Genomic DNA, 20,494 nt, shown 5'->3' on the forward strand with positions numbered 1-20,494 from the left:
CTCCCCCCCCCCAGCCACGAGAAAAAAGGTTGTCCGTCTCAAACGCATCCAAACAGACAGCTACTCTACCGCGCGCTACCTACATAAATCTAATTAAGCTTGATTGATCCCCGATCATCATCGCAGCGACCATGGAAACCGCAGGATCAGCAGAAGAAAACTGCGACGCATCTTCTGTACTTCCCCGCGGCTTCTTCTTAAATTCATGCTTCATCGTCGTCTTAGTTACCTTCTTCTCCAAACTCTTGCATTCCCTCGTCGGCAAGTTCGCGCGTCAGCCTCGCATCATCTCCGAGCTCGTTGTAAGTCGCGCGCATCATCTTTCTTTCTTTCTGATTTTTTTTTTTTTTTGAAAAAAAGAGCGTAACCACGATGTCTGCAATGCGCGAAGGTGGGAGTGATCATCGGCCACATTCCCTTCTTGAGGAAACTGGTTGGGCCTGTAATGGCAGACGGTTTCGAAGTGATCGAACACTTCTCGTCCTCGCTCTACATGTTCTCCGTCGGCCTCGAGATGGAGCCCCTCGCCATCCTTCAACCTCCGGGACCCGAGGCCAAGATCGCCTTCGCCGGCATCTGCTCGACCTCCTCCCTCTTCTTCCTCTCCTACTACACCCTCAACCACGTGGGCGTGTTCAGGGACCAAATGGAAAAGGTGGTCATCAGGGAGCGATCCCTGATAGCTTTCGTCCTCATGTTCACCGCAGCCTCTTCCCCTATCATCACCCGCATGATCACCGAGCTCAAGCTCGGCCAGACCGACATCGGACGCCTCGCCATCCGCTCCGGCCAGGCCAACGACTTGGTCTGCACCACCTTCATGGCCATCAACATGCTGTTCCGCGCCTCCAGGAAGATCAACATCCTGATCGTCGCGGCTTCAGTCGCAGCCGAGCTGATCTTCGGGCGCGCCTCCAGGAAGATCAACATCCTGATCGTCGCGGCTTCAGTCGCAGCCGAGCTGATCTTCGGGCGGTTCGTGCTCTGGTACCTCATCAAGTGGGCGAACAAGAGGAACCCTGTGGGGAAGAAGATAAGGGGACTGGACATGACTATAGTCGTTGTGATCACCCAAGTATTGTGCCACCTTTCCTGGTTATTCAACTACGACGCCAGGGTGAACTCGTTCTTGATCGGCTTAGTGCTGCCGAGACACGGCCACGTGCCGAACTACCTCGTCGGCAGGGTCAGTTACATCCTGACGAGCTATATCCTGCCACCCTACGTTGCCCTGTCCGCCACCAAGTCTTACGCCGTCCCCAAACAAGGGGAATCGCTGGGCTCCGACATTGCCAGGATGACCATCCTCAACCTAGTTTCGCTGGTCGGCAAGCTCATCGGAACGCTGATCGCTTGCATTTGTAACGGCCTGCATTGGCTGGAAGCGATCACCCTTTCTGTGACTCTCAACATGAAGGGACATTTTCATATCATCTTCTCCGTACTTGCTCTGGATGTAAGACTCTGGTATCAAGGCTTCTTTATTATTATTATTATTATTATTGTTACGTAGGATAACTTACACTAAACCCTCCATGAGTTGGGAATTTTAGAAAGCACCCAAAAATATATTGACTATTGCACTTTATCCCCCCATACGGGCGTTGCCCATAGTTTTACCAGGATGAAAATGCCCTCAAGGCTAGTAGTAACGGTAAGAGAAGAAAAGATTTGTTGCAGATATAACACTCAAATTAACTATCCCTATTTGTAGATTAACCCCCCAAATTTGAAAACCATTAATATATTTCCCTAAAAGAAAACTCTGAAATTACATGTTCTCAAAAAAAAAAAAAAAAAATTAAAAACTTTCAAAGGGGACCTCCATGATCNNGAAAATTACTAAAAAAAAAAAAAAAAAATCCTGTCATACATTCAAAACTCGAAAACAACCCATTGAAATCCAGAAATTGCAATTCCTGTAATATATAAAAACTACAAACAATCTTCTAGAAAATGTACAACTACAGAAAGCCCCATAGAAATCTAAAAATTGCAATTGACCCCTCAAGGCTCAAATTACAAGCAACCCCGTAAAAATTTTGAAAATAACAAGGGACCTCCTGACAAATCTAAAAGTTACACAAGACCGCTTGTAAAATTCAAATAGTACAAACAAGTCTAACAAATATTTAAAAATTACAACAAAACCCCTTAAAAATACAACATTTATAAACAACCCCATAAAATATCCAAAAATTACAAATGATTCCTAAGAATTCCGAAATTAGAAACACTCTCCTAAAAAATAAAAATAGAAATATCCCCCTAAAAGTAAAGAAAAATTATAGACAATCCTTTATTTATTTATTTATTTTGTTGAATCACACAAAGTCGGATGTTTCTTGTTGTGCACAGCGTGGCCTTATGAAGGAGGGTTCATTTATAGTGGTCGTGGTGACGGTTCTAGCCTCCATCGTCTATGTTCCCTTCACCATCTCCTTCATAATAAAAAAGGTTCGAAAAGTAAAAGGAGGAAAGGCAAGACTAATGGGTCTCCAATGGTACAACTCAGCAAGCGAGCTTCGAATCACCGTCGGGCTTATAAAACCCCAGAACGTAGTCTCATCCATGACCCTGATCGAGCTTATCCGCTCCGGTTCAGACTCACGAACCCTAGTCTACACGGTAGACATGATCGAGCTCACCGAACCGAGGAGAGCAGCCCTAGTTTACAAGCAAGGAACTGATTCGGTTACGGTCGCCGACGACGAGGTCATTGAGCTCAGAGAAGAGATCGGGCTGGAGTTGAAATCTCAAACGGACGGCTGCGAAGGTATCGCGGTCAGCCGCAGCCTGGCTATCTCCTCCTTCTCCGACATGCACGACAACATCTGCTGCTGCGCGCAGGACACTCTCGCCGTGCTCATCCTGCTCCCCTTCCACAGGGGACTCAAGCCCGACGGGTCGCTGGACGAAGGACACCCCGGGTTCAGGACCGTCAGTCAAGAGAACGTCCTCCGCCAGCGCCCCTCTCGACGGGGATCCCTAGTCGATCGCGGGCTCGGCGCGGCGCGAAGACACCACTCGACGTCCGAGGCGCAGGTAACGAAATTCGGGGATGTGTTACATCGGAGGAGCGGATGACGGGAGGCCTAGCGTGGCGCGGAAATAATGTCGCACATCCGGCGGGTTCGATGCTGGTGGTACGCGTCTGATACAGAATAAGGAGGCGTGGCGCGACGGGGGCAGGAATGCTGCCGGCCCCCGACGCGCAGAGGGAGATTGAGTGGGCGATGGGGGTGGAGACGAGTATTCGGGCCGAGGTTCTACGGAGGAATTCGTGAACGAATGGAGGGTGGAAGATACCGAGAGAAGATGGTGATGAACGGGGGAGGCGGTGAGGGCGTGAAGGAGAGTGGCGAGGATGGAGTGTCGGCGTGATGAGCTGCTCATCGTAGGGCAGGGGACCGGGAGAGAATCTGTTGACGGCGGGATGGTTCAAGTGGTGTGAGTACCCGGAGTTGGGACCCATCGGCGACATTCTCGCGTCTGTTCCCCTCCACCGCTTCCGTCTTGGTTGTGCAGCAGCGGAATCAGGCCACGCGTTCTGACTTTATTATTAGTGACGAATTTATGCCCATGTAGCGTCTCGTTCGTTTCGTGCTCTCACGTATTCTTATTACCAGAAAAAAATTTTTTTTTTTTGCTTGTTCAAGGCGCTTCAAATTGGAATTAGACCAAAGCAAATTAGATGGTGCGTCAAATTAGAATTAGACCAAAACATAATCACATCCGAACAACTCTAATAATTATATTAATGTAGCAAAACAACCGAACAACTGAAAAAAAGTCAAAGTTTCTCAATTACAATGAATTTGCCCCAGATCAATAAAAAATCATAAGCTTCAAGATTTCTGAGAGTTTTCAATTTGGTTTTACCAATTTACGTTGTAATTGTGAAAATGGAGGAAGTCGCCGCTTATCACCATCACTCGCCGGTAAAAACAAGGAAACGACGTTGAAGCAGGAGGCCGATGAACAAATCGACTCAAATCCTTCTAATTTTGGGGCTAGACAGAGTAGTGGCTTAGCCCCATAGATGGTTGGAGGGCCTTGCGCCCCCACCCCTGGCCCCACCTCTCTCCATGAAAAACCACCACCACCACCACCACCACCACGAAAGCTTTTTTCCCTTCTTATATTTGTGTGATTCATATTACTTTCTTATAAAGAAGCTACATCTTTTAGAAGATATTTGGGGAGGCTTATTTTTTGGTCAAACTAGCTTTTTAAGTATCATTTTGAAAAGCTGGTATAGCCCAGCTTTTAAAAAACTAGCTTATAAACCCACTTAAAAAAAGCTAGGTTTGACCAAGCAAATTACTATTCTACTCAAATAATTTTTATAGTATTTTTATCAAAAAAGCGAAAAGTCATTGAAAGCCAGTATAACTAATAAGCTTCAAAAATAAGCCTTCCCAAACACTCTCTTAATAGTTTAAAATTAATCCCTCAATCATTGAGATCATTACTAGTCCACATCCAATCCTTATATAAGTTATTTTAAAATTAATTTATCAAATCATTAAAACTGCTACTGAATCTCCCAATTCTCCTTGGCTTTTCTAAAATAATCATGAGAATTAGGGGATATAATGGTAATTTCAATTATTTGATGGACATAATTTTGAAAGAGCTTAAGACTTGGGAACTAATAGCAACTTCAATGATATAAGGGACCATTTTCAAAACATTAAAGATTTAGGGGGCTATATGAAGATAACCATTTTGGAGATAATAAATAACAAACAATGTTGTTTATCATTTTTTGCTAAAAACACAGAATATGCATCAGAATATATAAATTAAAAGCGATAAACAATACAAAGCAAAATACTTAAACACCAAAAATAAACAACCAGGAACACACGAGATGTTAGAGTGGTTTGGATAACAATCCGATGTCCACTCTTTCTTCTCAAAAAGGAACTTCCTCAGAAAGCAAAGAGTTCTGAATCACAACCCCAATTTAGCAGTCTTACAAGACCGAACCCAAATCTACCTACAATCAGCCATTTAACCTACCTCTCTATAATTAATAACACCTAGCCTAAACTAGTCCTAACCCTCATTCAACAGACTTAAGTACGCTATCAAAGAAGTTCCAAATAAAACCAACACAAATAATTTAAAGCTCAAAAAATAAAGAACGATCTCATAGTGCTTTTGTTAAACAAACCGCCCTTCAACGAATATAAACACAACTTGATGAAGAACAATGGAAAAAAAATAAAACTATGGGCAACCCTCCTCGCTGAAATGATCCAAAGATGTTGTGGGCGATAAGTGAGAATTTGTCAAGGCTCTAGAGGTCAAATTCTTCAACTTGATCTCTTACAAATCAAAACCTAGAAGTCTTCTCTCCCTCCCTCCCTCCCTCTCTCTCTCTCTCTCTAATATAAAGTCCCCAGTAGGCCAAGAAAGAGATATTCCAAATGTGGTAGAAGTTCAAGAATATATAAATAACGAATGACTGAGATTAAATCTAAGAAATCTTAATCATCGTGTTTACCATCGATGGAGGCTTTCGATCATCAATGATGTTGAGGCGCCATCGGTGTCTGAGAGGTTCATTGATGATATAAAGTTCTTTGGAGTCATCGATGATGATTGTTGACCATCGATGAGCTCTTCCTATAATTAATGGTCAATATCTACCATCTATGGCGAGAATGCTGAATTAAACAGAGATGAGATACAACACTATCTTGATTGTAGATATATCTCAGCATCAGAAGCACTATGGAGGATATTTGAATTTAATATTCATTATAGAACTCCAGCAGTAGAGAGGTTTCATTTGCAGATTAGGAATCAATTATTTTTAAAGATAGTGATAATCTAAATGGCATTTTGAATGACATTGAATCAAAGCAAACAAAGTTCAATGGCTGGATGGAAGTAAACGAACTTTATCATGAGGCAAGAACTCTTACACATGCTGAATTGCCAACTAAATTTGTATTAAAGACAAATGAGAGAAGATTGAAACCACGAGAGAAGGGGTGAAGTGTTGGTCGGTTGGTTTATGCCAATCCTTCTTTTGGTGAAAGATTTTATCTCCATTTACTACTAAATGTAGTGAGAGGTCCTACAAGCGATGCTGAAATAAAAATCAAAGATGGAACTCAGTATGAAACCTTTAAAGCGACATGCGCTGCTCTAAAATTGTTAGATGATGATAATGAATGGCAATTCGTCATAGAGCAAGCATCTTATATTTCCTCAAGGAGACAAATGAGACATTTATTTGCATAAATCTTATTATTTTGCGAATTTATCAATCCTAAAAAAACTATGGAAAGATAATTGGGTGCATCTATCATGGGTATTCTTAAGCTCAAATTAATCTACTACACTACCCAAATTTGAAAGTGACAGAAAAGTAATTGCAAATCCATACATTGGTAGAAATACAATATCTCCTACTACAAAATGGTCAATGTCTTCAAAAGTTTCAAGGTATACTACTTCCTGATCCAGTACTAGTGCAACAATGTAGGAAGAAGATTATAAGTGAAGAATTTAACTATGACAGAGAGGAACTAAGAAGGGAGATGTTTGGTGGGGAAATAAAGAAGAAAAATGGAGAATTGAATTTGTAGTATTCTCTCTAATAGACTTAGGAAAAGAATCAATTACAATTCTTTCAATGTAATCTCTCTTTAACAAACTTAGAAAAAAATTTGCAATCTTCTTGTATCGGATTCCCGATTTACAAAAGAGATAAAGGATTGATGGAAACCCTTTCTTTTGTTTAAAACTGGGTTCTTCTTGGTGTCGATGGAATGCCTCCGTCGAATGCTTGCGTCGAGTTTGTCTTCCGTTGATGATCTGAATGCTTCACCTCGTGGAACGTTGTCTTCACGTCTTGACTAGAAGTCTTGGACGAACTTACGTTACAAGTTTGAAAGGAACTCTTAACGAGTTTTAGAACTCAAAATGAGTTTAAACTCTATGGAAGAGTTGATTGATTTAACTAAAAATCGGTTTGTAAGCCAAGGTTGATGGAAGCTTCGAAGCTCCAAGCTCTCTGTTGTCGATCTCCAAAAGATTGATCAAAGATCCTCCAAAATCTGATGATGAACTCAGTTGAGTTTGCTCATATTTATAGGAGGATTAAGGGGTGTAACTACCCCCTTAATCCACTCCTAAGTGGGGCAGAAATCCTTCAAATCGTGGGAAGAAAACAATTTTTGGAACCGTTCAACTCGTGTTTGAATGAGTCAAATCGTGGGAAGAAAAAGATTTCTGGGACGCAGAGTTGAGATCTGCGTCAGGGCAGAAAATACAATGGTTGTGCTATGTTTTTGAACTGGGAACGAAAGGCTGAACCTTGCGTTTAGTTATTGTAATGTAGAGGTGAGTTCTGCATTTTGGATTAAAGACATTGTTGACTTGTAATTTCTTTTGTAGAGCGTTAAAAAAATCATCATTTTGTAATCTTCGTTTTAGCTCTTTGAAATATGGGAGTCATCATATTGTAACTCCTGCAGTTGTTTGTGAAGATTGTTGAATCAGAACTTTTATCGGTTGTCATGAAGGTCATCGAATTGTAACCTTTCTCGATTTACGTGAAAATCTTCCAACTGTAGCCTTCATTTGTTGCTGTGAAAGTCATTTGATTGTAACTTTCATTGTTGAATTGTTAACGTGAAAATCGTCAGATTGTAACTTCCATTGTCGGTGTTTGATGGGGATTAATTATTTATTGTGATTTTTTTAGATAGCCTACAGAACCCCCTCCAAAGTTTTTTAAAAGTTCACGATTGACTGGAATGAATTTTCAGAATACTTTGGATTCTAAAATTTGTTTAATGATTGTTCACTACATCTATTTCGAAGGCATCATGGACTTGGTTGTAGAAATTTGCTGCACCGAGCGTGTATGCGGGTGACCTGTAATGTAATAGGATTTTTAGCAAATCCTCAGTCATCAACGGATTTGTTGTGCCTTTACTGACTACTGTTTGAGTCGGGTTAGCATGTGGATTGTCTAAATCCGTTCCACATGTAACGTTGTGCTAAAAGAATAAACTCTCTTAGACTTAGTTCTATGATGCCGAATACATAGACTTTGTCAATTTTACGGGAATGGACTACCTGACAATGCGTGTTAGGCGTCGACTTATCTCCAATTAGGGATCGAGACAAAATCTCCCATGCGTGTGAGGTATGGATTTTGGTGTTATTAATAACAACCCGCTATGATGTTGAATACGTAGATTTCGATGAATAAGTGAGATGCAACTCAAATCTGACCAAAATGATCCTTGTTGGTATTGATGAACACCCAAGGCGCAGCCTAAATTTGGCTAAGAAGATCCGTGTAGGTATTAATGAACACCCAAGACGCAGCCTAAATTTGGCCAAAATAATCCTTATAGGTATTGATGAACACCCAAGGCGCAGTCCAAATTTGGCTAAAATGATCATTGTAGGTATTGATGAACACCCAAGGCGTAGCCTAAATTTGGCCAAAATGATAATTTCAGAGGACTCGCTCTGTCTCTTTTCTTGATCAGCTCATCAAGGGTATTAATTTTAATAATATCCTTGTTAATCTTAGTGGGAATGTTAAGCCATTGAAAGGAAGAGTTGCATGAGTGATCCAATTCAGTGTTATTAGCGACAGCGATTAGAATCTGTCTATACTCATTCAAGAGGCTGCATAGCTTCTTGTCGTAGGCCAGTTTCTTCTTGGCTTTCGTCACCTTGATGGCCATTGTTAGCTTCTTTGTACAATAACCCTAATGGCAATGGTAGTTTGACGGGAAGGTTAAACAGAGAAAAACTGACATCTGAAAGCTAAAACGTAGAATTGGTCCTTTGCATTTAGAAGTTGAAATGCAGGATTAAACATTGTGTTTAAAAACTAAAACGCAGAGGTGAAACCTGCGTTTAAAAGCTGAAACACAGAGGTGAGACCTACATTTTAGGAGTCCAACCGACTCAATGGGAATGCGAAAATCACGTTTGTAGGCTGTCTAAAAATCACAATAGATAGCCGATCCCTATCAAGCTTCAACGATAAAAGTTACAATCAGATGACTTTCATGCCAACAAATGCAAGCTGCAAATAGATATTTATTTTGCTCTTATATAATGGTTGGTTGTCATCATCAAAAAGGGGGAGATTGTTAGCCCTTATGTTTTGATGATGTTTTACAACCACCATTATCGGTACTAATGGCTTGTTGAGTAAAAATGTAGTGAATACGTATATCAAGCTTGTTAGTGCCATCTATGGAGGATTGGATGGAATATATGCTACAACGATGATATCCAAAGGATGAGGAGGCATAATGATGAAGCAACGTTCATTCAAGAACACAAAATGCAATAAGAAGCTTCATCCAACTCAAGCTATATCAAGACTCAAAGAATTGTATTCTACGTGAGGATATTAGCTAGTTTTTATTTTCTCTCTAGTGCTAAAATGTAGGCAAGTAGTTTAGACTTAAATTGAAGCTATTGGGATATCACACACACGTTTTCATACTTATAGTTTTGAGCGATTTCACAAAATACTATTTTCACAAGTATAAGGACCTATTCACAAAATTCTTTTTCCAAACAATTTGTTTTTAGTGTTAAAAATATTTTACAAAATTTCACAATTTTTAGAAGTCAAATAAATATTTTACAGATTTTTCAAGGAAGTCAAAAACAGTGTTTCTGTATGTATCAGTTCGCGGTCGACCGCCACGGTCGACCGCGCTTGAGTTCATTCGTCAGTGGGCAGCAGAAACTTTCACGGTCGATCACCACGATCGACCGTGAGCTCGAGATTTCCACGGTCGACCGCAGAAGTCTCTGGACCTTTTCTCAGTTTCTGAGCTGTCTCGCGGTCGACCGCCGCTTAATTCAAACGGTCTTCTGGTACAATTCTCAGCGTCGATTGTACACAATCTCAGCGCTGATTATTTTCCTGGATTTGGGGGATTAGGGTATGGGTTTAAATAGCTGGTTTCTCCTATTTAAACTCATACACTCCTTCTTCCTCAAGTGTCCCAAGCTTTTGAAAAACCAAAGATTTTGTTTACTGAGAGCCAAAATTTTCAAAACCTGTTTTTTGTGTTTTCTCAAGTTCACATCCCAGCTTAAGTTTAATATTTCTCTTTGCCATAGAGACTTGTAAAGAGAGAGCTTTTACACCATTGCTACTGTTTGAGAGCTTGATCTTGTGAAGATCAATTGTGTGGGAGTATGATCTAGTGGAGATCAACTATGTAGTTGTGAGATCGTGAGGAGATCGTTGTGTAGAAGAAGTTCCGGCTTCCAAACCGGGTTGTGTAGTGGATTTCTCCTCGAGAGTGGGGAGCGGGGACGTAGGTCAGCAGACCGAACATCGTTAACACATCGTGTGTCACAAGGATAACGATTCCTAACTCTATCTCTATTTCTACTGTTGTTTATTTTGTGGTTTGTTGCTTGTCTCAATTTTTATTGCACTATTATTAGCCTTAAGACCCTAATAACCCCCCCTCTAAGGTCCAACATTGTTTACGGTAAAGACGGACCCAAAATGAGAGAGAGGAAGAATTTTATATTCTATCTCCCAAAACTAAAGAGGAAGAATTTTATATTCTGTCCCCATGTCTTGTTTACGGTAAAGACGGACCCAAAACGGGAGAGGAAGAATTTTATATTATATCTCCCAAAACTAAAGAGGAAGAATTTTATATTCTATCTCTAGTTGCGAAGGAAACTCGAGGTGAGATCTCCACCCACAGAATCTGGAAAGGTGAAACTAAGAGTGGGATCTCCAGTCTGAGAATCAGAAAGATTCGGATAATCCTAACTGTCGAAAGGTTTGATTACCGAACTAAAGATGAATTTTTCGTTTATCGAGAGTGAATTGTGGTTTTGGCCCTAACTGTAGGAAGGTTTGACAAAGTGGGAGTTTGAGGAGACCCTAACTGTTTAAAGATTTGATCGTTCTATTTATAGACCTCTCGTTCATAGATAGAATCGAAAGTAAAAGTAAATAAAAAGAAAAACTAAACCTAAGAAGGTTCTAGCCTCAAGGTGAATAGTGCAAAAAATTAAAATCTAACTAAAAAATAAATTATAAAATCTAAACTATAAAATAAATTGCAAGAATTAAATGTAAGAAAATAAATCTACTCTATAAGCATGAAATAAATCTAATCTATGAGCATGAAATAAATTTAAGGCAAGAGGGTTCTAGCCTCTTGGCTATTTAAACAAAAAAATAAAATCTAATTACAAGCATGAAAATAAATCTAAACTAATAAGCAATAAAAGAGGAATAAGAAAAAACAAACCTTCAAATTAATCTCCATCTTCATCTTCATCTTCATCATCCAACAAAGAGAAGAAGAGAAAAATTTAAAATGGCGAAAAAATTATTTTATTAATTGTAACAAAAAGTTACAAATTTAGAAGACCTTCTCAATTAAGAGTAGCCCTCCTCTCCAAAAAGAGTTACAAAAATTTTCACCCCCTTAACCCCTCACTCTCTACCCCTATTTATAGTAAACAACAATGAATGAGAGCCCTTGGATGAAGACTTAAGCCCTAAGGAATCATTTTTAGCCTTTGAGCTTTTGGGCTTGAATTATTGAGCCTTTTGCTTGTTTTCTTCATTAATTCAATGAGATTTTGCTGAAAGAAGAGATCTTGAGCTTTATTCTTCATTAATCTTTAAATTCTTCCCATAATTACTTCTCCAGCAGAGAAATTCAGATCGTGCTTCTTTGTACGAATATTTGTCCATGATAAGTTCCGATTTCAGAGATGTTATAAATACAAAAGTTATAGATCTCGTTCTTAGCTTTCCAGAGAATATTTATTCAGCCAATTCCGAGTTGATACGAGAGAGATATGGCCAAAATACTAAATATTACCGAGATATCCAGATTGCATGATTTGTTTCCTTTTTCACAAAACTTCTTCATTTGTTCCTTGATGGTATATTTATTTTTCTTGGGCTTTTGGGCTTGGACTTTTGGACATTTTCTTGACATTTTGGGCTTCAATGCTTCATTTAATATTGAAAAAAATTATTTGGCTTCATGGGCTTCATTCTTTTGCTTTTGGCTTTGGGCTTTGGTGTTAAATCAAGGGGTCTTTGTTGAGAGATGAGAGTTTGAGATTTATTCTTCATTAACCTGCAATTAAAAGATAAAAACAATTATTAGTGGTATATTTATTCATAAAAAATAGATAATGATGGTATAAAATTGTAATAAAATGTGATTATCAGTTTGATCGTTCAATTTGTGGACCTCTCGTTCATGGAAGGAATCGAGAGGGGATTTTGATTGTGGTCCTAACTATTTAAAGGTTTGACCAGGATGGGAATTTCAGACAACCTTAACTGTTTAAAGGTTTGATCGTTCAATTTATGGACCTCTCGTTCATGGAAGGAATTGAGAGGGGATTTTAGTTGTGGTCCTATCTGTTTAAATGTTTGACCAGGATGGGAATTTGAGACGACCCTAACTGTTTAAAGGTTTGATCGTTCAATTTATGGACCTCTCGTTCATGGAAGGAATTGAGAGGGGATTTTGGTTGTGGTCCTAACTGCTTAAAGGTTTGACCAAGATGGGAATTTGAGATAACCCTAACTGTTTAAAGGTTTGATCATTCAATTTGTGGACCTCTCGTTCATGAAAGGAATCGAGAGGGGATTTTGGTTGTGGTCCTAACTGTTTAAAGGTTTGACCAAGATGGGAGTGAAAGTATAAATCACAGTGGGAGTATTGACTTGTACGAATCACTCAGTGGGGGTTTTCGATGTCAGGACTTTATCAGCGGGAGTTTAGTGTTTATCACTTTGTTTGTAATGACCGGATTATCTCTAAGAATATTACATGTAACATTCTTCCAGGAACTTCCCATTACATGAATTATCTACCCCCAACTTTTTTTGCGAAATTAGATCCAATGAGGAGCACATTGTCCTCAGTCGCATGTTCGCGTTATCCTTAAGAATATAAGATTCTCTAGAAACTTCCCGTAAAAGAAAGGAAACAATTTAGACTCATATACTTGTTGGAGTATTGAGAAGCAGTTTATACTCGTATACTCTTCGGAGTGATGAGAAGCAGTTTATACTCGTATACTCTTCGGAGTGCTGAGAATTTATACTCGTATACTCTTCGGAGTGATGAGAAGCAGTTTATACTCGTATACTCTTCGGAGTGCTGAGAAGCAGTTTATACTCGTATACTCTTCGGAGTGAAAGAAAGGAAACAGTTTAGACTCATATACCTATTAGAGTATTGAGAAGCAGTTTATACTCGTATACTCTTCGGAGTGTTGAAAGGAGCAGTTTATACTCTTATACTTATCAGAGTATTGAGAAGCAGTTTATACTCGTATACTCTTCGGAGTGTCAAAAGGAGCAGTTTATACTCTTATACTTGTCGGAGTATTGAGAAGTAGTTTATACTCGTATACTCTTCGGAGTGTCGAAAGGAGCAGTTTATACTCTTATACTTGTCGGAGTATTAAGAAGCAGTTTATACTTATATACTCTTCGGAGTGTTGAGAAGCAGTTTATACTCATATACTCTTCAGAGTGTCAAAAGGAGCAGTTTATACTCTTATACTTGTCGGAGTATTGAGAAGCAGTTTATACTCGTATACTCTTCGGAGTGATGCACCGTCATTCGGCTTATTCTAGCTTTATGGCGCCAGAGTCGATTAAGGCTTGAATCTTGTTCTTTAGACCGAAACAAACCTCAGTAGGATGGAGAACTCTCCTGTGGTACGTACAGTAGTTTGGGTCCGTAATCCTCTTAGCTCCATCCTGATCTTTAATAGGTGGTAGCTCAATCTCGCCGTTATTCAAGAGGTATTCAAAAATATCTGGAACTTCCTCATCCTTGAAACAATACTCTTTTTGGAGTCTCAGATCTGGAGTCCTTTGCTGCTTTTGAGGTTGTTGTTGTAACGCCAGATTTTTATCAGCAGCAACCACATGCATTGACTGCTGTCTTCTTTCGCTCTTCTTCCTTCTGAGGAATCGTTTGGCTTGTTCGCCGCGCACCTTCAAGTCTTTTCATGTCTTGGACGGGTTTAATCCCATAACTCCCAACACATCCAAAAAGAGGTTGTTGTGGCAAGTTTATAGGATGAATTCCTCAGTGATCGGATCTCGGCAATTTATCGCCTTGCTCCGGAAGCGTTTGACAAAGTCGGTGACTGTTTTCCCATCCTTTTGTTTCTCCTCAAAGAGTGTCCTAATGGATATCTCGGCGTCATCATCAAAGAAGTTGTTGAGGAATGAGCTCTCCATATCGTCCTAGCTGTTGATGTTTCCAGGCTTGAGATGGCGGTAGCAATCGAAAGCAGGCCCACGGAGGGTGCCAAAGAATGACCGAACCATCAAGACTTCATTGCCAGAAATCATGCCCAAGTGGTATTTGAAGTAGATCAAATGTTGAGTGGGCTATCCCATTCCGTCGAATGGCGTGAAGTTGATTAGATTAAACTTTGCCGGATACGGGATCGAATCCCACTCTCTTGGGTAAGGACACGGAATCCCAGTCTTCTTCACCTCTTGAGCAGACATCAAAGCGTCAATTTTGCTCTCGAGATCCTTTATCTTTTCGTCCTCGTATGTATCATGCTTCAGACGATTTCTGAGAGGAACAACATGCCATCCCCATTGTTGTTATCATTGGTGGGACCACCCCCAGCATTTTGGTCAATAGAGGGGTTATCAGCATTGATGTGTTCATCCACATCTGAATCGCTAGCTGCTTGGCTGACATCGCTATGACGACTGGATTCAACTATCTGATTCGATAAGGCTCGGATCTGTTGGTCGTGCATTTGTCTCATCTCATGCATAGCCATTTCCATTTCGATTTTGAATGCTTTCTTCTGCTTGGCTAGAGCATCCTCAACCATTTTGGTTACTTCCTTGGTGTTAATCATAAACACTTCACGGGATTTTCCGGGACTGGATACAGTAGCCTCTGAAGCGACTACCGAGCAAGCGTCTGACGCTTCATCGTCTGAGGATAGTCCTCAATTCATCCTCAGATAGTCCCTATGTCTAGTAGTTCCTGCGTGTAGCCGAGTCAGACGATGTGAAATGAGGGGGTCTGAACTTGAGGTTCGAGTCGATTTTTCCTTATCAACCATGCTGGTGGTGACCGCGGGTTGTTCAGGCCCGATGACTTCTAACTGGAGCCGAGATATTAGTTGGGCTATCCCCGAATTGACTCTTCTTCCTGGAGAGAAATTAGGGTTGGAGCTATTTGAACTAATCGGAGACTTCCCCTTATCGACCACGTTGATAGTGATTGCTGGGAGTTTGTCATCTTGAACAACTGATCGTCTTTTACGAAAACGCCTTGATTTGGGCTTTAATGCTTTAGTGGAGATCCTCTCGAATACCGAGACTCTCTGCAAAGCGGTCTTGGGGCAGCTACACGCTGATAATACTATCTTGATTAGTTTGGTACACGGATAATGAAAGTCCGTCTCCCGGGCACTTCTCTTTTGAGATTTGTTCGTACCCCCAGCCCGATAGTACAACTCATCGGCATGATTGCCGGAGCAACCTATCATGTGCCGACATAACTTCCCAGATATAACGTTATCATCATCAGATGAATACATTTCATTCTGGGGATATAGTGCTTTGTTAGCATCTTCGAGAGTCACACGTTTGGAGTTACGCCTTTGTGAGCGCGGGACCTCAATGGGCTTTTGGACTTTGACTCACAGTCCGATGCAGTCGGTTACCAAAAATTTCCCTTTATGAGAAAACTCAGACTTATTGCAAGGACGAGTGCGACCCCCAGCTCGATGAGTTGCTTGGGGTTCAGTCACCGGACCCAAACGTTCTTTGATCGGAACTTTGCCTCAATCTACGTGTAAAGGACCCAGGCGATCTGTCATCCTCATCTTGACTTAGGACAAGTTCACGCCGCCGTGGGGCTCTACTGGAGGTGTGTGATGCATTGGGACAGAAATAGGGGCTGTCGGAAGCTTAAACGGGATTGCGGGAGATGAACCAGGTGCGAACCGAACTAAACCGGGTACGAACCGGTGCGAACCACCACTTGGTGGCTCGGCTTGGGCCAAGCCACCATTTGGTGGCTCGGTTCTGGCCGAGCCACCAGATGGTGGTTCACACATTCCGGCAGTTTCGGGTGCTATTTGACTTTTTATCGACGCCGTTTTGGACTTTGGTTTCCAGACTTGGCGTGGTTCCGGTGGCTTCTTGATCACCTATTTTTGCCTCAGCTTCTGTGCTTCTTACATGAGAATCCATGCGTGCGCAATCAAGGCGCGACACTTCTGAATGCGCTCCTCGAGGGTTAAGCGGGCCCGTTTGACTTGGATCCAATCATCCGCTGTTGGTTTGAATGAGAGGACATCTGTTTGCTGCTGGGACACTCGGTGCCTTATGAGTTTCATATCCGCCTCATAGAAGATCCCGTCAACAGGCTCCAATGCTTTGGCGAATTGGCGCGCGAGGCGTTGGTGCTTCCTTTGGCGAGCTCTTTTCGATAAAGTTGGCACGCATTCATTACTCAACTCCTTGATTGAGGAAGAGTTCAGATCTGTAACTCTGACTTCATTTGAGGTCGGAAGGGCGTTTCGAGGTGCAGCTATTGCAGCAACGGAGGCGTTGATCTTGCGCTTGCGAGGAGCAGAGGATCTGGAGGAGGACGACGATAGATATTCTTCGAACTTCTGTTGCTCGAACTCGTATTTGACCTCTTCATCAACTAGGATCCGGATCTGAGGTTGCAATACAACAGTCTCCGCAGTGAGACTGTTGACTCCCACTATGGTCGCCAGTTTGTTTCTGTCAAAAGTTGCTTTCATTGTGATCAAACCTGTTACACCGTTTATCGATTACAAGTTCGAAGAAAACAAATAAAAGTTGATCTTTTTATAAGATCTTCTTATAATGAAAAATAAGATTATAACTTTATCAAACAAAATGCAGAGGACATTTATCACTCGCTGCTTTGTGTGGGATCTTTGCCTGTGCTGGGAACGCGTTAGTCCGTGGACAGTCGCGGATCAGATCCGATTGACAAATTTGATTAATACTCTTGTTTCACGAAGGAAACAATCACAGCAGTGACAATCATGACCAAACGGGATTGTGGCTCTTTTCAAGATCAAAACAAAGTTTAATCCGGAGGAAGGAGGGGGAGAGAATCTCAGATCTTTCGAAAGCATTTTCTTTATGAAAAAGTTCACCAAGATCTGCCGATTCTCCTTTGAAATTCATGATCTACTGTTCAATTGGACAGCACCTCACCCTCAGATTTTAGATCCTTTTAAATGAGGGTTCTGGACTTCTATTTATAGGCTTTTGACGCAGCGTCTTCTGATAAGATCAAGTGTTTTGACATCATCTGCAGTTGATAACCGCCCAGGCACACTTAAGGATAGCTTCAGAACAGTTGGGGAGGTCCTAGAATAAAAGAATCCTTAAAAACATCGAAATCCACATTTGGGAGGTTTTGGTAGGCCCAGATGGTCGTAGTGACTCGAAGGTGTGCAAGTCACCATTTGGTGACTCGGAGCCTTGCGAGCTAGTTTGTACTACCTTGAGTATTTTAACTCTAACTCTCTCATCTGATCTCGTAATGAGGTGATTCAGGATGCGTTAGAAAGATGACGAAAAAACTTACAATTTTTGTGTTTTGGGTTTCTTCAGAATCAAATCACAACATGGTCGAAATTTTACTTCTTTGTGCGAGTCACCATTTGGTGACTCACATGGGTGCGAGTCACCATTTGGTGACTCGCAGCCTTACGAGTCAGTTCGTCTTTTCTTGAGTATTTTAGCTCAAAGTCTCTCGTCCTATCTCAGAATGATGTGATTTAATATGCGTTGGAAAGCTAACGAAAAGACCTAAAACTTTTATGTTTTGAATTTCTTCAGAATCAAATCACAACATAGCCGAAATGTTACTTCTTTATGCGAGTCACCATTTGGTGACTCGCATGGTGCGAGTCACCATTTGGTGACTCGCAGGCTTGTGATCTAGTTCGTACATCCTTAGGTATTTTGGCTCTAACTCTCTCGTCCGATCTTGGAATGAGGTGATTCAAGATGCATTAAAAAGCTGGAGAAGAAACCTACAAATTCTAATAGCCGAGCCACACATGGTGTGTGCGAATCACACATGGTATTTTGTCCAATTGGTGGCTCGTAGCCTTCTCTTTGTCTCGAGCTGTATGCAGATACCTATATGTATTTTTAGATGCCTAGGTAGTTGAGTTTGTCATTGCCGGTCGCGGAACCTTTGAGTCTTTCAGGCCTCTTTTCACAAATAGTCTGAGTGGCGTCAATTACGTGGGTGACGTTCACTGTGTTGAACGTTGCTCAGAGGTCGTCACTCACTTAGACGAGAAACTAAAAGCTTTAGAGGACTTGGGGCATGTGGATATTAGAGCTCAAATTACATCAAATTTTGTTAATATCCAGACTGAAGAAGCGAAACGGTATGAAATAGTTCAGTAGGGCTTAGCTGAGAAAGAACTCCGAGTCATACATTTGCAGAAGCAAAGTATTCAAAAGCAAGAGGAGCTGACTATTTCAACGACTACTTTAGAGGTTGCTCGATCAAGGATCAGACAAACTAAAAAGGCCATTGTTCACTTACAAGCAGAATTAGTCCGGCAGAAGGCTCAATTTACTCAAGATGAAGCTATCACGACCATACTCAGCCTCCATGCTACAGAAACTCTTATGAATTATCATAAAGAAGTCCAGGCTCTTGAAAAGGCTAAGAAAGAAGCTGCTGCTGCGGTGCCCAAGGAAGATGAGCTCTGGAGAAGAGCTGAAGAGACGGTACGAGCTGCCCATGAGGAGAAGCTCTCCGATATCAAGTCCCAGCTCGCACCTATTCCCTTGATGGAGCCTTGAACTTTAATAAATTTTTTTTATCATTCTTTTAACAAGAACAATATTATCTTGTATCACTTCCTTTTGATTTTGAATAAAAAGTGAAACTATTTTAGCTTTTCACAGTTTCTTTTGTGTGTTATATTCTAACTTAAAACAATGAAAAAAAATATAATTGAAAATGCCAGAGCATAATTTCCCACATAAAGTGGATTTAACGCTTTTCTTTATTATCATTTAAGATAATTCTATAAAATTTCAATCTGCTGTGGACGTTTATTGGCTCTCAGACTTGATATTCTGTTTAAAAATCTTCAAACCCTTGGAGTTGTATTAGCGATTATCATTCTCATGAAAAGAATTAACAAGTTCATTTCTTCCTGTATTGCGTTTTCACTTGAAACACTGAAAGAAACTTGTAAGCGCCAGAGGTGTAATATTAACGTGGCATGAATTTTCACTTAGAGTGAAATTCAGAAATTTTCTTTCCTTTATTACCACTCAGGGTAATTCTAGAAAAGTTCAATCTGCTAAGGATTTTATGAATACTTGTTACTCTTATGCAAAAGAATAACTAGGTTCAAAGGGGGTTTAACTATCAGAGGTATAGTGTTAACATAGTAGAGATTTGTAGACCTATCATCCTATTAAAGAGGATTGATAAGTTGATTGTTAAAGGTATGATATTAACATGATAGGAATGATTGTCAGAGGTGTAATGTTAACATGATAGGAATGATTGTCAGAGGTGTGATATTAATATAACTAGAGCTTGTTGCGATCAGAGCAACTTTGAGGACCTATCACTCTATTAGGGAGAGTCGATAAGTTAATTATCACAGGTGTAATGTTAAAGTAACAGGAAAGATTTTCAGAGGTATAATGTTAATGTGACACGAATTTGTGTACTTGTGACTTGAAAAAGATTTTGAGAATTAGTGTCTCACTGGGGAGAATTGCTAAATGAGTTTATCATCAGAGGCGATGAATTTTGGTACTTGTGATTTGAACAAGATTCGGGAAACTTATCACTCCGTTGAAGGGAGTCGATAAATTAGCTATTTATTACTCTGTCTAGGAGAGTTAGTAAATTGATTGTATTTTGAGCTATTTTAGGGCCTTATCGCTCTGTTGGTGAGAGTCAATAAGTTAATTTTAACAGAGGAATTATTGTCACATCGGAGGTAATGCAAGCTAAATTCAACCTCTGTGGGGATGATGGTCGTCATAAGTGTAATGCTAACTTAATGACAATAGGAAATTTTGTTGGCTGATATAGTTTAGACCCTACTGTGGATGTACAGAGGTTTTAACAACACTCCGTTAAAAGGGTTCATGATACATGACCTTGGAGAATAAGTGTCATGTTTGAAAACACAAGGGTGAACCCTTCATTTGGAATAATTAGAACGCAAAGGTAGCCTCTGCGTTTAGGGTTCGAAATGCAGAGTTAAACTCTATGTTAGGAACTCTTACAACGTGGGTCTGGACCTAGCGTTTGAAATTTGAACGCAGATGTGGGTTCTGCGTTGGGCTTTAAAGTCGAATCGACTTTATCAATTAATGTTCAGATTGCGTTTTAGATGGTTGGGATTCTTCCTTAGAATCATGTGCCACCTTAACAGC

The 20,494-nt window shown here is 40.6% G+C and overlaps 1 protein-coding gene across 1 annotated transcript; it reads left to right on the forward strand.

Annotated features, from left to right (window-relative positions):
* LOC109821130 (cation/H(+) antiporter 28-like) lies at positions 446-18,889 on the forward strand. Its single transcript, XM_020387324.1, has 3 exons — positions 446-1,456; positions 2,359-3,045; positions 18,524-18,889. Exons 1-3 carry the CDS (start codon positions 446-448, stop codon positions 18,887-18,889), a joined length of 2,064 nt encoding a protein of 687 aa, XP_020242913.1.

This window comes from Asparagus officinalis, chromosome 8 (assembly GCF_001876935.1).
Source record: "Asparagus officinalis chromosome 8, Aspof.V1, whole genome shotgun sequence".
Classification (NCBI taxonomy): Eukaryota; Viridiplantae; Streptophyta; class Magnoliopsida; order Asparagales; family Asparagaceae; genus Asparagus; species Asparagus officinalis.